General features: G+C 40.8%; 1 protein-coding gene across 5 annotated transcripts in view; it reads left to right on the plus strand.

The window, feature by feature from the left end:
* The window catches only part of B3GLCT (beta 3-glucosyltransferase), an 85,446-nt gene that overhangs the window by 11,566 nt on the left and 58,216 nt on the right, over positions 1–15,664 (plus strand). For 4 of the 5 annotated variants that reach the window (XM_053386009.1, XM_053386008.1, XM_053386012.1 and 1 more), the window contains 2 exons: positions 12,575–12,633; positions 15,454–15,493. The exons of the other annotated variant lie outside the window; for it this stretch is intronic. In XM_053386009.1, the coding sequence (XP_053241984.1) occupies positions 12,575–12,633; positions 15,454–15,493 (99 nt within the window). The remainder of the gene's footprint in view (positions 1–12,574; positions 12,634–15,453; positions 15,494–15,664) is intronic. 5 annotated transcript variants of the gene reach the window in all.

Consider the following 15,664-nt stretch of genomic DNA (forward strand, 5'->3'; position numbering starts at 1 on the left):
AAATTGGAACACAATCACATTTTACTTAAAAAGATAAACTTCCCTAAAATGAGGAGATTGGTAAAAAGGAAAGGGAAAGGGAAGATAGTCAGATGTCTCTAGAATGCTTGAGGGTTGTTCAAAACCACCATAACAGAAGTTCAGTCTGATTGCATCTTTCTTGACTGCAGGTCAAGAAAGTTATCACCAGGGACAGGCGAAGTAAAGGAAGCTGTTGAAGGCAAAAAGGTCTTCACAGCAGTCTTTGCATCCATATTCACAGTGGAATATGCAATTAGTCTCTAGGATTAGCCTTTGTGCCAGAGGACTGGAAGTGGCATCAATTTTTAAAAAGGCATCCAAAGAAGATCTGGGCAAGTCTGTTGTGGGAAAACTGGCAGAAAGTGTTATTAAAGATAGAATTACCAACCATGTAGTATAACAGGTCTTGCTGAAGCAGAACTGGTAGGGCATCTGCAAGGATGTCTTCTCTCACTAACCTTTTAGAGTTCTTTGAGAGTCTCAGAAAGCATATACATGGAAATGATTCAGTCAACAGTGTGTATTTTGACTTTCAAAAAGCTTTTGATAGTTCCGCACGAAAGACACTTGACTAAGCTTAGCTGTCATTGAATATGAGGAAATCACCGGTTATGGATCAGTAACTGCTTAAAGAACAGGAAGCAGAGAGTAGGAATAAATGGCCAGTTCTACCAATGGAGGGATGTAGAGATTGAGACCTGTGCTTTTTAATTTGCTATTCTAAGTGATTTAGAGTTAGGGGTGAGCAGTTAGGTAGTCAAGCTTGCTAATGATACCAAATTGTTTATGGTGGTTAAAGCAAAAAAAGGGATTTATAGGAAATCCCAAAGGATCTCTCCAAACTGGGTGTAATATAGCAAATGTGTTTCAGTGAATACAAGTATAAAGTGTGAACCAGTTGTGATTGCCCAGGAATGAAATCTTAGTGGTGGAGAGCTCAATTAAGGTGTTGACCTAGTGTGTGGCAGCTGTAAAAAAAGTCAACTTTCTGGCTAGGGAAAGGGCTGAAAATAAAACTGTCAATATCTTAATGCCATTATACAAACCTATGGTAAGACCACACTTGGAATACTGTGTGCACTTCTGGCCATCTCATGAGATACCATAGAGCTGGAAAAGGTTTGTAAAAGGGCCACCTAAATTATCAAGAGTCACTCCCATATGAGGAAAGGTTACAATGTTTGGTTCTTTTTAGTTTAGAAAAAAGTCCAGTAAGGGGGAGGGCATGTTAGCAGGAATAAGCATACAGTATACATGATGCACAGGAAGTAGATAAGGAGAACTCTTTCTCTTATATTGCTAGAACTCGGGACCATCCAATGAAGCTGATTGATGGAAGATTCAGGACAGACCAAAGAAAGTACTTATTTACATAGTACATGGTAAAAACTATGGAATTCCTGCCACATGATGTAGTGATGTCTGCTAGCTTGGGATGGCTTTAAAAGGGAATCGGATAAATTCATGGTGGATAAAGCTATCAGTGGCTGCTAGTCATTATTACTATGTTCTACCTCCATTGTTGGAGTCAGTATGCCTCTGTATACCAGTTTCTGGGACTCACAAATAGGGAGTGTGTGATTGAGCTCAAGTACTGCTTGTGGCCTTCCCTAGACATCTGGCTGATCATTGTGAGAACAGGATGCTGAACATGACAGGCCTTTCACCTGGCTCCACAGGTCTTTTCTTATGTTACTAACACCCTTGGCTACTTAGAATCATTGGACACAAATTACTGACAAGTGTTTGAGCATAAAGGGTTCTTGTGCCCTTTTCAGTGTGGATCAAATCACACATTGCTCTTTTCCTACATGCTGAAGTGAAAACCATAGTATTACATGTGGCATCAACTGATTAATTCTCCCCTAGCATATGTTACACACAGAGATTGCATGTGGCATTAATCCATAGCATTCATATGTGTAGTATGAATATGATATAATATTTAGATTTCTGAGCTTAGTTCTTTCAACTCAGTTATACTGCTAGCAGATCTTTTTTGGCTAGGTTACAGGCTGTTGCAGTTTTGTGCAGCAGCAGTCAGGAGAATTGATATTAAAACTTCACAGTAAAAGAATGATTTATTTTGCTGTTTTACTGCTCCTGGCTGCCTCTGTATCAAAGATCTTGAACTTTCTGAGTAATAACAGCAGGGAAGAAGTAAATTGTGAAAATATATCAGTAATAGGTTTTGGGTGTTGTGAAAGTAGATTAAAAAATGTACTACTGGACAGGCAGGTGGGCTTTCATTAAATGATAAATACCATAGAATCTCCCAAGATTGCATTTGTAAAAATCAGAATTCCAGCTATAGGGAATAAAAATAAATTAAAATTTTGGAGCAAATACTTTGCAGTCCCAGTTTGCCTGACTCATTATAGGAAAGAAAAGTGTCTGCAGATGAACAGATTCTGTGTTATGGGCATTCTCAAATTTTGTAATATTTTGTTGTCTTAAGGGTTCAGTCCTATACCAGCTTACTTGGGACTAAGCCCCATTGAACTCAGGGAGACTTTGAGTGTATAGGATTAAGCTGTAAATTAAGAAGCTCCTCTCTATATTTGGATATCTATCTGGCTGCATAACCCCATGTTCTGGTAGACAATAAGAAAGAAAAGGAGCAGGGTATGCTTTCTTAAGTTAAGAGCTTTTTCTTTCTCTCTCTCTTTCTTTCTTTAAAAATATTGCCATTATTAGGTCTGCAGCACCAAGGAATGGAAGTGCTGATGCAAAGGTCTTTTCATTAGTGGTATCTCAGTCTATTTATAACATTTATATCCTGCCCTTCAAAAAGATTTTTCCCAGGGTGTCTGCATTCTTAAAGCAAGAAATACCAGGTAATGCAGTTTTTCACACATGAAACACCTTTCCCAGAGAGATACACTAGGCTTGGTATCTTCAAGCTTTTCAGACCCAGGACCCATTTTTAACTGAAACATGCATTTAGAGACCCATTTCTTAATCTTTTACTATATAGTTGCACGGTGGCAGTTCTCCTGTTGCAAACCCAGTGGTGGGTCCTGACCCACCAGCTGAAGACTAGACTATCCAGCACCTCAGTTGCAAATGGGTTCAAATTTGTCAGCAGCAGGTGTTGTAGGTAGATGCTTTCTAAAACAGTATTAATATTTCTAAAAACTTTTGACTAAAGGCAACTAATACATTTTAAACAGTAAAAATTATACAATCATGAACCTCTTGCATAAGATTTCATCCCTGCAGCAGAAGGCGGAGTTCTTTCTAGAACTTTGCACTGGGTCAACTATTCTGATCCTTTTGGGAGTAATTTTGATAAGCATGGGAATTGTGGCAGTCTTCATGTAGCTTGTGCTTGTTGGTTGCATTGAATTAATATGTCTGATACTTGAACAGTTCTGTTTCAGAATGCATCCTTTTGAGCAGGGGTTAGTACCTCTGCACCTGTCCGTTCTGAAGAGGCCCACTGCCCTATAGCCAAAGTTTTTGAGCAGAGCCTCTCAGAGGAATGGTAGGCAGATAGTAAGGATGGTGCATACTCATCCATGACATCTTCAGAGCAGCCGCCCTTCCAATATAACACAAGTGACTTACTGATATGTGGTTTTTCTGCTTGTAATTTTCTTTCTTTGCATGCATCATCGTGACATTGCTGAGACATGCCTTTCCTCGTTCTAACAGACTAACTCTTCTGGTGTATTGTGACATTACATTACTTTTTAGCAGAGAGCACTGCAATCCAACCTGTAGTTGATAAAGGTGAACACTAAAAAGGTAGTGCAAAACACTTCAGTGAGATACAGGAAGACGAACTGGTCACCTCAGTCACCTTAGTTGGTTTGGCATTAGTATTTGTTAGAGCTGTATTGTGTGTGAACTGGACGCTCAAGTAAGAAAGGTTCTATTTATTAAGAAATACCACCTGTACATTGTCTTAAAACAAGAATTTAATAGAAATGTTTTTGAATGTTTGAGTGGTATGCTAGCAGCCTTTTCGTTTCAAAGCAGAATGTTTAAAACAGCTTTTCTCTGTCATTGCAGAATGAGACTGTATTATAGTCTTCTTCTGGTACTTACAAGATGGCACTTCGAAAATGATTTTTTACTTAATGAACATTGAAAAGTAGTTTTCATTTCCCTTTCCATCTCCTAGTGGCATTTCCCACCCCAGTTCCTGCACTGAAAATAGCTTAAGCATAAAAAAGGAAAAAACCTTACTGGAAATGGCTGAGCATAAAGCATTATCCGTCGGTGGGTGAAAATTGGCAAGGCTGATCTCTACTTTTGATTCTTATTTCTATTTCTGCTATCTGATGAAACAGACAGCATATGAGTAAAAGTGGAGAGAGGTTTAAATGCAGCACATCTGTAAGGAATGTTTTCCTTTACTTTTAGCTGCATGTTATCTGCGGGTATCAGAATGGTTGCTGATACTTTGTTAGTTAAGGTAAGAATTTCTCCCTAAGAGCATGTATTTAGCTATTCTGTGTTGTGCTACATTAAGCAGCTAGTGTTGTCAGCTGATAAAATCCAAATTACAGCTTCCATATACATCTCAAAAACAGGGATAAGTAAGAAAAACTCAAATTTGTTGTTTTACAAGGCTGGTCCCCAAGCATATATTAAGATTCAAGGGCTCCTGCCCATGGAAGATGCTTTTGCCTGAATTTTGGGAACCACCCATTTCCGCTCAGCCCTTGTACCACGTCAGCCGATTCACCAGGAATCCTAACCTCTGGGAGAGGCTTTTTTGTGGGGGATGATGGGGGAAGGAGAAGGCAGGAATGCCAGGTTCTGCATGCTCCCTTCCATGAACTTTCCTTTGGGTTCTAAGACCCACTGCTCGGACTGAATGCCAGTTGTTGAGGAACACAAGCAGGAGGGTTCCTGTAGGCATCTGGGTCTCCATTGTTGGAACAGATAGGCCTTGTCTGATCCATCAGGGCTGGTCTTATGTTATTAATATCTTATGGAAGACATTCATCGAAAGGAAGGTTGATGTACAGTCACTGTGGGTATTAGTTTAGAGTATTCTTGCAGCAGATTACAACCTCTGTTTACAATATGCAATCAACTGACATGTCTGTGAACCTCAAATTTTAAATATATTTGATAAAATTTATATACTGCTTGATTGTTAAAAAAAAAAATAAAGCCCCCAGAGTGGTTGAAAAAATATATGTGGGTGGAGTATCTTCTTCAGCTTTTAGACACCCCTAGTGTTGAATGAAGTGCTGCACTACAATTGTCAAAGGATTTTCGATCCAGCAGAGGCATCTGCTAATGGAAGGAGAGGGAAGCTGTCTTCCACCAATTTGCACTACAGACCTTTGCTCTAGAGCAGTGGTTCCCAATTTGTGGTCTGTGGATCCCAGGGGGTCTGCGTAACCCACCCAGGGGGTCCGTGGCACATACCAGTCCAGGACATCCCGTTTTTTGTTGTTTTTTTGCTGTGCTGTTGCATGGGAGAATGGCCCTGCCAAATGTGTAAGACTGTGGCTGAATGCGTGCCTTGCACAAAATTGTGATGCCCAAAAGGCATGTTTTTGGTCACTGTGTTCTTGTGTAGGTCACGTGACTTATACAGGAGTGTGACCCAGAAGACACATGGCCTGGTTCCGCACTGGGGTGTGTTGGAAGGTGTGTTGGGACCATACACATAACAGCAATTACCACTGGAATATCAACATTTTCAAAAGTAGGGGGTCCGTGGCTTGACTTTTGAAAAACAGGGGATCTGTAGTACTTAGCTAATTGGGAATCACTGCTCTGGAGGATTAGGGGACTAGCTCTAGACTATTGCAGAAGGTTGTGCAGGCAAGGGGAAGGGGAATGTGACAAAATTTGCTGTTTGCATCTCTTCCACTACTAGAGGGCTCTGCTAGATCAGAGAGACTCCTTCCATTTGCAAAAAGGCGCAACTGGAAACAATGGGTGGTATTCAATCACATATTTTTAAGTGTAGACCCACTGAAATTAATGGATTCAGGTTAGTCATATTCATGAAGTAGGTCTATTTTGAGTCAACCTGTAGGTTTCCCCCCTCATTCCTGACAAAATCAGGGGCAAGTGCTTCACTGGTAAGTCATTTGCTTAAATGGCACTGGTAATTTCAAATATACAAAATAAATAAATACAATTCCCTCTATTTCCAGTGTTCAAGCTTGAGTGCATTTATGTATTTAGCCATTATGGCACCACTCATGCACAAGAGGGCAGTATCAACAGGACTATTAAAACAGCTGGACTATTAAAATCTTCGGGAAAAGCCACTGGAAATGACCTAATAAGAACTGTATGTGTTTTGTGGCCTGTTGGGTGGTGGTGGAAAATTGAATAGGAGGGGAAATGAATGGAGTGCCCTAAAAGATGACATGGCTAACTATCTGGAACACTTAACAGGAGCACTCTGTATTGGATTTTTTTTGTTACACTGGTGTGTAATATTTGTGAATTTAATCCCTGAACTGCTGATGATTTAGTAAAATATTTGAAACATCTCAGACTATTTCAGCTCTAAAACTGTGCTCATTTGCCAAGTGGACTGAAGCTTCCACCTCATCAATCTTCAAATATTTTTATTGTTAATTAGGTTTGAAAGGCTGAAAAGGCTCCCAGTTTGAAAGGCTGAAAACAGGTGCCTATTTTAGGAAGTAGTAATAACTATTTGGGGTCAATATTTTGGTTTTTTTGCTTTGAATATATCTTACTGAAATTTGGAAGAGAATACAAAGATTAATACCAGATCAGATCAGAAAGAAAAAGGGAAAAACAAGATGACGAGAAAAGAAGAAAGGGGGAAAAAGAAAGAAAGGAAAAAGAAGAGAAAAAGAGAACTTCATTCATTTATCAGCCGTATGTAGAAAATTATTCAACACATCCACTCCAAGATAACACCCAACAAATCTACTTTCTATAAACCAATATTGTTTTCGATCATCAAATGGGTCAACTTTTGAATCCAAACATTGGAGCAGCAAGTATGAGAATTGCTCTGGGTTTATAGTTAAAGGAATGACAGATAAGTACTATCTGAAACAAGGAGGAAAAGGCCCACATGTTCTTATTGAAAAGGTTGTCACATGCAAGATGGAGCAAGCTTGTTTTCTCCTGCTCTAGTGGGTAGGACCTGTACCAATAGTTTCAACATATAAGAAACAAGATTCTGACTAAACACCAGGAAAAATTTTCTGACAGTAGGAGCTGTTCAACAGTGGAATGGACTTCATCAGAAGGTGGCAGACTCTTTTTACTTGGAGGTTTTAAAGGAAAGGTTGGATGGCTGTCATGGATGCTTTAGTTGACATTCCTGTTGCACTAGATCAGGGGTCGGCAACCTAAGGTCCGTGGGCCACAAGCGGCCCATGGGGGTCGTTTAACCGGCCCATGGACCCCCGCTGCCTGCTTGGGGACCTCCGCTGCCCTCTCAGCCAGCTCCTGTGCGCCACGCTAAACTAGCGCAGAGCAGACCGGGGACCGCCGTCCGCAACACTGGCTGGCTTCCCATTGGCTGCAGGAAGCTCCTGCAGCCAATGGGAATCTGCACACGCCTCCTCTGTGCCGGAAGGTGCGTGAAAATAGAATTTGCGCGTGTGCGCGCGCACACACACTCCGGCCCACCGAGGCGTCTGCAGGACCGTGAACTGGCCCAAGCCACAAAAACTTTGCCGACCCCTGGACAAGGGACTCTGAGTCCCTTCCAACTTTAAAATTCTATGATTCAAACCTGGCAGGGAACAAGCCCCACTGAACTCAAGTGATACGCACTGCTTTCTATATGTAAATAAGATTGTGCTTTCAGAGGGAGAAGTTATAAATAATTCCTTACAGGATTTTTCTGTATTGTGGAGTGGAAAAAAGTTGTCCTCCTATGCAGACTAGTATGTGATCCTTGATTTGTTTCAGGGTTCATGTGTATTAATATTTTATAAATTATAGACTCTGTGCTTGCATGAGATATTTAAACGTTATGATGAGCCAGGCAGCATTTCTGCTGCATATTTTAATTCACATCTCCCTATGTGGCCTCTCACCTGCGTTCAAAAGGCGAGGAACTGTGAATACCATGTTTATGTAGAGGCTTTGCACTGAAATACATTTTGCAATGTAATATATTATTTTCTAAGTAATACAAGGTTTGTACAAAACAGCATTTGTGTGTTGACCTTGAAAATAGAGGCCATAGAGGTGCCTTGCAGTTTACATGTGCAAAGTGTTTAATTTGTTAAGTTCAAAACACAATTAAGACTCTTTTAACCTTATTCAAAGCTTGTTAACTCTGAAGTAAGTCCCATTTATTTTTAGTATGACTGAACAGTAAGTGTATTTAGGATTGCACCCCTAAATTCTAAAATAGCATTTCAAATTATTTCATGGTAGATAGAATTAAGGTGTAACGAATGTGCTTGGACAGGATATGGAGGCTTTCCACATGATCTCCTGAGTTTCATTTCTATTCTAAACTGCTTTCTTACTCTATTTAGGTATAATTTGTTAAAACCAAAATGAGCAACCTACTGAGTTATACCATAACGTTGTTGAGAGACATCTAGGAGGTCTTTGAAACTATGTATTTCCAAGTTTGACTTTAGAGATGTGTACTGGGGCTAGGTATCTACTTATTGTAAGTGTAGAGCCTTGATTTCTCTTAGACTGTTTAATTGCTAATATCTTTATTTCATTTGATGATGGTGATGATGTTGTTATTATTATATTTCCTCACAAAAGTGACCCCAAGCTATTTACAAAGACATTCAGAGGCATGAATATTGACATTTGTTTTCAGTAGTGATGGTGGCTTTAGCGTGTAGTGACTGTTAGGTAGCTTTTTACTTCATTTTAAAGGACAGATTTATGTGGGATGTCAGCATTGTGAATCTTTTATATGGAATTACTTATTTGTCAGGCATAATATAAACTGTGACAGATCTGTTATAGATTTCCTCCCAGAATGCTTAAAGGCACAGCAACCATATGCTGATAATTTCTGATAAATTGACATACTGTATTGAGACACAAGTTATATTTTTATCCACAGTATGTATCTTAAATATGAATAATAAAGTATGAAAGCTTATATTTGGCCTGTCTTCATGGCTACAAAAAGCTATAGCATGGAACTAGTAAGTTATGGTGGGACGTGGGTGACGCTGTGGGTTAAACCACAGAGCCTAGGGCTTGCTGATCAGAAGTTTGGCAGTTTGAATCCCCGTGACGGGGTGAGCTCCTGTTGCTCGGTCCGTGCTCCTGCCAACCTAGCAGTTCAAAAGCACATCAAAGTGCAAGTAGATAAATAGGTACCGCTCCAGCAGGAAGGTAAACGGCGTTTCTGTGTGTTGCTCTGGTTTGCCAGAAGTGGCTTAGTCATGCTGGCCACATTACGGCTCCCTTGGCCAATAAAGCGAGATGAGCGCCACAACCCCAGAGTCGGTCACAACTGGACCTAATGGTCAGGGGTCCCTTTACCTTTACCTAATAAGTTATGGTGCAGAGGGAGAGCAAGTGTGGGCTCCTTTCTGTGTCTAGCAACTTCCATCCAACAATCTAATCTCTCTTGCTTTCAGTCAGCTGGGAAAGTGTTAGCAGTTATCCCCAGGCTCTAGTCTAAACACCTTTTTTTTAATGAATTGCCAACCCTCTTCATTATACTTTTGACTCCTGCCTCTTTATCCATCATTTGGAGAGCAATATTGGGAACAGCTGTAATTACCATGGAAAGAGGACCCAGACCAGCCAAATATGGTAAGGGGGGATATAAGACCAGACACTTATTGAATATTTCTGTTCTGCTCTCTTGATCAATCTCCTGTAGTGCTGAAATTGTTTGATACACAACAGCAGGAATTTACGCAGAACATTTCTGAAGTTGCTTTTTACCCTAGTGGAGATCTTTCTGAAGTTAAAAAATGGTCCCTACTTATTTAGCATGTTAATAAATTTAAAGGATGCCAAACTTGAAATGGTTAATTCCCCAAAGAGCTTTTCTGCATAACACAGCTCATCCCTTTCATGGACTTGGTTCTCACTAAAATCAACCTATCACCACTGTTAATTCTCAGACTGTTACTTAGTCAGTGAGTTGCAGTATGCATGCAAATCCCTTTCCAAACACTGAGGATGAATATAGTGGAGAATCAAGCGCTTCTCAGAGCAGATGGCTCCTTTCCTCGTGCATGTTAATATTATGTTGTTGGCCATTCTCTCCTCATGGATACAGGCTGAAGATTGCATTCAGTAGTTTAAAAGTAGGGTGGGAAAGAAAGAAACATAGCAGGTAAACAATTATGGGGATGGGGGCAGAATCAACCAGTTGGCTAGTAGCCTTATCTTCCATGAATTTGTCTAATCCTCTTAAAGTCATTCAGGTTGGTGGCCTGTCCCTTGTGGGAGTGAATTCTATAGTTTGTGCTGTGAGGAAAAAGTACTTTTCTTTGTCTGTCCTGAATCTTCCAACGTTCAGCTTCATGACCCCCGAGCTCTAGCATTATGAGAGGAGAAAAATATTCCACTTTTTGCTTTCTTCACCCTATGCATTATCATATATAACTCTAGCATGCAGTGGGCCTGCTAGAGGGTTTTGTTCAGGGGTTCTGTGTTCAAAGGCAAAATGGGGCAAAGTCAGGAATCAGCAAAAACATCTCTCTGTTAGGGCTGCTTACTGGGGTGTGGTCCCAGGGCCCTCCCATGACCTTCCCAGAGGAGAAGCGAGAAGGAAGCCCCTTCCCCACTGGCTTCTGGGACTCTCCTAGACCCCTTACATCTCCTTCCCAGAGGCTATTCAGGAAGGCACTATCATGATTACTGGGCTTTGGGAAGATGTCACAGGCCTCTGGGACACTGCCAGAGCCCTCCTGCTCCCTTCCCAAAGCCCAGTAAGTCAGGAAAACCCACTGGGTGTGTGAGTGGGAAGGGAGAATAAATGGAGAGAGGAGAGCGATAAGTTTCCCTGGCTCTCCAATAATTCCTAATCCCCAAACACCTAAGGTTGCAATCACACAAGTAAAGTGAACACAAGTTGCAGGCTTACTGTATCTCCTCTTGGCTTTGCTGTAAACAAAAAATCCCCAGATGTTGTAACCTATCCTCCTAGATGAATTGCTCCAGCACCTTAATCATTTTTGTTGCCCTTTTCTGAACCTTTTCCAACTCTGCAGTATCATTTTTGAAATTAATGATTAGAACGGTATGCAGTATTCTAAGCATGGTTGCCCCATGGGTTATGATACTGACATTTTTAATTTTCATTTCTTTTTCTAATGATCCCCAATATGAAATTCACCCTTTTCACAGTTGCTATACCCTGGGGCAAACATCTCTGTGGAGCCCTCAACTACAACCCCCTTCAGGATAAGTAGGGGGGATGGGCTTGCGCTGAAGCAGACTGAGCAGTAGGGCAGGCTACCTACTCACTCCTCATAAACAGCCAAGACAAGCACACTTCACTTGTAGCCCAGGCATGTGATCTTGACTTGTGATCTGGCAGGTGAAGGGAAGACTACATCTACTTTGATCTTTCAACGAGCCAACATTTATTATTTATTTGATTTATATATCACCCTTAATCAAAAGATCTCAGGGCAGTTCATAAGATAAAAATGCAAGATAAAAGCACAAATAAATGATTAAAACAGAAACAACAAATCAATAACCCCCACTCTCACAAATACATTTAAAAGGCTGTAGAATACTAATCAGCCAAAGGCCTGGTTGAAGAACGTTTTCCCTTGGTGCCTATTTGTTGCTCCCTAAGATGGGAGTCAGTTTGGGCTCCTATCTTTGTTGATGGAGTTTCTCTCCATACATATAGGCAAGCCACTTTCTGCCTTTCATATTTGCCTTGTTTAATATTGTAATTTTTCTAGAACTGAAATTTGTGCCACCTGTCAACCACCCCCAATCTATTTTAATTGTGACGAGATTACAAACCTGTTTTCAGCATGTGAGATAGTGTAAACTTACTCTCTAGTTTCTGAGCTGTTGCTGTCTACTTTTAACTGTGACAATTCATTTTACGTTACCTTGATGAATTAGTGGCACTTGTGCTGCTGTTCAGTTGGCACCCAGGAATAATAGCAGCTCTTTCAAAGTTTAACAGCGCCTCACTGCTAGTATTGTTTCTGGAAAACTGGAGCATGAACTCACCCTGTATTCAAAGGAGGTTTTGTCTGATAATGGCAGACTTTATCCTAAGGGTAAAGAGGAATTCAGATCCCCCATGTGCTACCATGTTGTTATTTATTGTTATTATTATTCTGAAGTGCTGGAGTGCCCAGATGTTATTTCTGTGTAGGATTTGTTTTGACTTGAAGCCAAAATAAATTGGCTCCACATCAAAGAACGATTTTCTGTCCAGAGATGCATGAGAGTAAAATTGTCAGGCTACAGCAAATGATACTACTTTTGAAAACAGAATTGTCTCGTGGTTGAATAAGATTATTACAGGCATTCTATGCATTTAAGAGATACTATTATCTAAATTGCTTTTTAAAAATCCTGTTTAGACATAATTTGTCAAATTTGAAAATGAGATACCACTTTGAGAAAAAAGGTAGATAACATTTCCCCTCCCATGTTCCAGCTTTAGCTCTAAACGTTGCTGCAGAAGATGTAAAGGACAGGACTGAGCAGCTGTCACAGGTACTACATTTTGTGTTCCAGCTCTAGGAAGCTAGCATTTTTGGAGGAGATGTTGTCCATGCCATATTGATATGTCTCCTTGAAGAGCTCTGCTTGGAGGATTGTGTCCTGTGTGTTGTTTTGTGAACTGCTATGTATACCCTCATTTTATATGCTTCAATTGCGGGACAGGTGACCTTTCTAATTTAGAGGTAGCAAAGGATCAGCGTTTTTAAAGAGAAGTTTGCCAAGCTATAGCCTCAGCTATATTGTACTGTGATGTTACTGTGTCACATCTTGTGTACAGGTATTGCAGGGTCAGTTGAATGGGCAGCATTTTTCAGACACATCTGTATAGTGTAAATTCATGTTAGTTTCTGATCCCACTCAGATTGAAAGGCAAAAAAAGAAGAAGCCTATGGTGCCTCATTCTCATTTCCGCTCAGATATTCAATTAAGTCTATTTACTTCAAGATCCACCCGCCCTCTGTGCAATAACCCATTCATTTTTCTTGATAACATCTTGTTTCCAGTTATAACAACTATATAGGTTGCATATTGGGGATTGCAAGCACCACCTTCTACTGAAAGTTTCAGCGTTTGCAGTCTCAGAAGAGGCTTCAGTCTTTGCCTGAAGTGCTGCTGTGTTGGTTTGCATGGGAGGTTATTCATACACCTACAGAGTTGGGACCTTCCGATTTAGTGTAGGGAAGGGAAAGGAAAGGGTATGGGGCAGAGTGAAAGAAGAAAGCAGGGTGATAATATGTCAGCAGAAGAGACTCCGCTAACTGGATTTGGCTCGTACATCATGCTCTGAGTATTGGGGTATACATGTACCGTATTTTTCCATGTATAAGATGAAGGTTTTTTGCTTTAAAAAATTGGGGGTCGTCTTGTGCACCGAACATGGGCACCTGGGGGAATTTTTAAAATATTTAAGCATATGCCTGGGATTTTGGCTTGGGCAGGCTGAGGCGGTCCCTCCTGCTGCTGTCCCCCCTTTCTGCCCCCCGCTTCAGGCTGCATGCTGATGACTGGTTTGCCTCCTGAAGCCCAGGCTGGTTTGACCACCAGATCGAGAGCAGCTGCCACCGCCGCCGCTGAGAGCTGCCTCAGCTACCTCTCCTTGCCATTCTTTCCTTTTCCCCCTCTTCCCCTCTCAAACTGCCACCCTGCCGCCAGCCCGCTCACCACCTTCCTCAGCTCAGTTTGCTCAACGGCATGGCCTGACACAGAGCAGCCACTGCCTTCCCCTGGCTCTTCCATGGCATCCTGCTTGGGAGCCTGCTTCCCTGCAGCAGCAGCAGCCGCCACTGAGGGGGAGCATGTGGTGCCCCAGTCGCTGCCTTTGCTTCTGCAAACTTCTTCTGCTGGAAACTGCTTCTGCTGGAAACTTTGAGGGTGATTGCCCCCCAAAAGATCAACAACTTGCCATCGCCAATCATCCAGATTTTCACTTCTATTTTAGGGTTTCATTTTCTTAATTTTAGGTTAAAAAAATAGGGGTTGTCTTATACATGGGGGTGTCTTATACATGGAAAAATATGGTAACTTCTTTAGGGCAGAAACATGGACTAGTTGTTCCATTGGGTTTCTTCAAATGCTATGATTTTGTAGGTGGAATTCAGAAAAATGCTTCCTCTTTACTTTTACTATGCGGCTAGTTTGTCAACACAATTCACAGACAATCCTGAGAAACACACTCCATTTCAGTTTGTTTGGTAGCTGCTGAATAGCAGCTGAGATATTTTTAGAACGTGGTTTCCTGGGTGATGGGACTGTGAACCCTTTGCTTTTAAGTGCAAAGCTTAAATTCTGACACAAATGTACATATCTTAGATTTACTGGGTTTTATTTTGGGCTCTGCCGGAACCTTTCTTCATATTTCTTTAGGTTGCAATATAATTTGGATAGAGGGTTTTCCCATAGATTAATATTCTCATTAAATGATGAGATTACTTGTATATCACATAAGAGTGTGACGCTTCTAAGTGTGTGCATTTTAGTCATCTTTATTTCATGGCTTTTTATTTGGTGCTTAGTTCAAATTAATTGTTATCATGGCTTTTTATTAGGTATTTAGTCCAAATTAATTGTTATAAAACAACATTTTAGAATGGTAGCACTGATAATATGTTTATGCAATTAAATTTCTAATAAAAATTAAGTCATATAAACTCATTTCTACATTACATAAGCTTAGTTACTTGGAGGAGGTATAACGTAGCAGCTAAAAATGTGAGTATAGAATTTTAATGTTAACCTGAGCTGGAAACTCATCAGATGGTCTTATGCAAGATTCTGGTCTCTGGCCTAGTTGACATGTAATGGTAAACCAGAGTTAAACTAACTGCGGCTTACCGGTAACAGGGAAGTATGCTGGTGCATGCCACTCAAATCATGCCCCCTCCTCACTTTGCCACACCAGGAGAAAACAAACCAGAATGCTGTCTTAGTATTATGTGCGAACCAGCATTCATGGTTGCAGAGAAACAGTTAGCTGGTTTGCACATGACAGTAAACCAGTGCTCTGGTCTCTTTCCTTCTGGTACAGCAAGGGAAGGAGGGGGCTGGTGTGATTTGAAGAGCATGGACCAGCACAACTGCGCATTCCCTGTAAACCATAGTTTGTTTTACCCTGGCTTACCATTATATGTCTTATGGTTTAGCTCTTTTCATACAACATAGGGATAATAATACTTCCCTTAGGGATTTAGTATGGCTTATTGAGATTGCACAGCTATTTGAGTGGGGTTGTGACAAGCTAGTTAGCAAGTTTTAAGCAAACCATTGCATTTTATTTTAATGTATGGTTATATTGTTTGTATTATCTTAATACAGACAACAGAAAGAAGTGGAAACTCGACTAAAATAAGCAAGGGTAAGTAAGTCTTTTCAGTATTTCAATCTGCAGTCTGTCTGTTAGACTGAATCATGTATATCTCATACATTGTCAGGTTATTCTGTACCGCATGTTCTTGGGCCATTGGAGACATTACTATTGTCACTCCTGAGCCCTCCTGGATCAGATCAACTGGTTCACCTAGTCCAG

Source organism: Podarcis raffonei, chromosome 4 (assembly GCF_027172205.1).
Source record: "Podarcis raffonei isolate rPodRaf1 chromosome 4, rPodRaf1.pri, whole genome shotgun sequence".
Classification (NCBI taxonomy): Eukaryota; Metazoa; Chordata; class Lepidosauria; order Squamata; family Lacertidae; genus Podarcis; species Podarcis raffonei.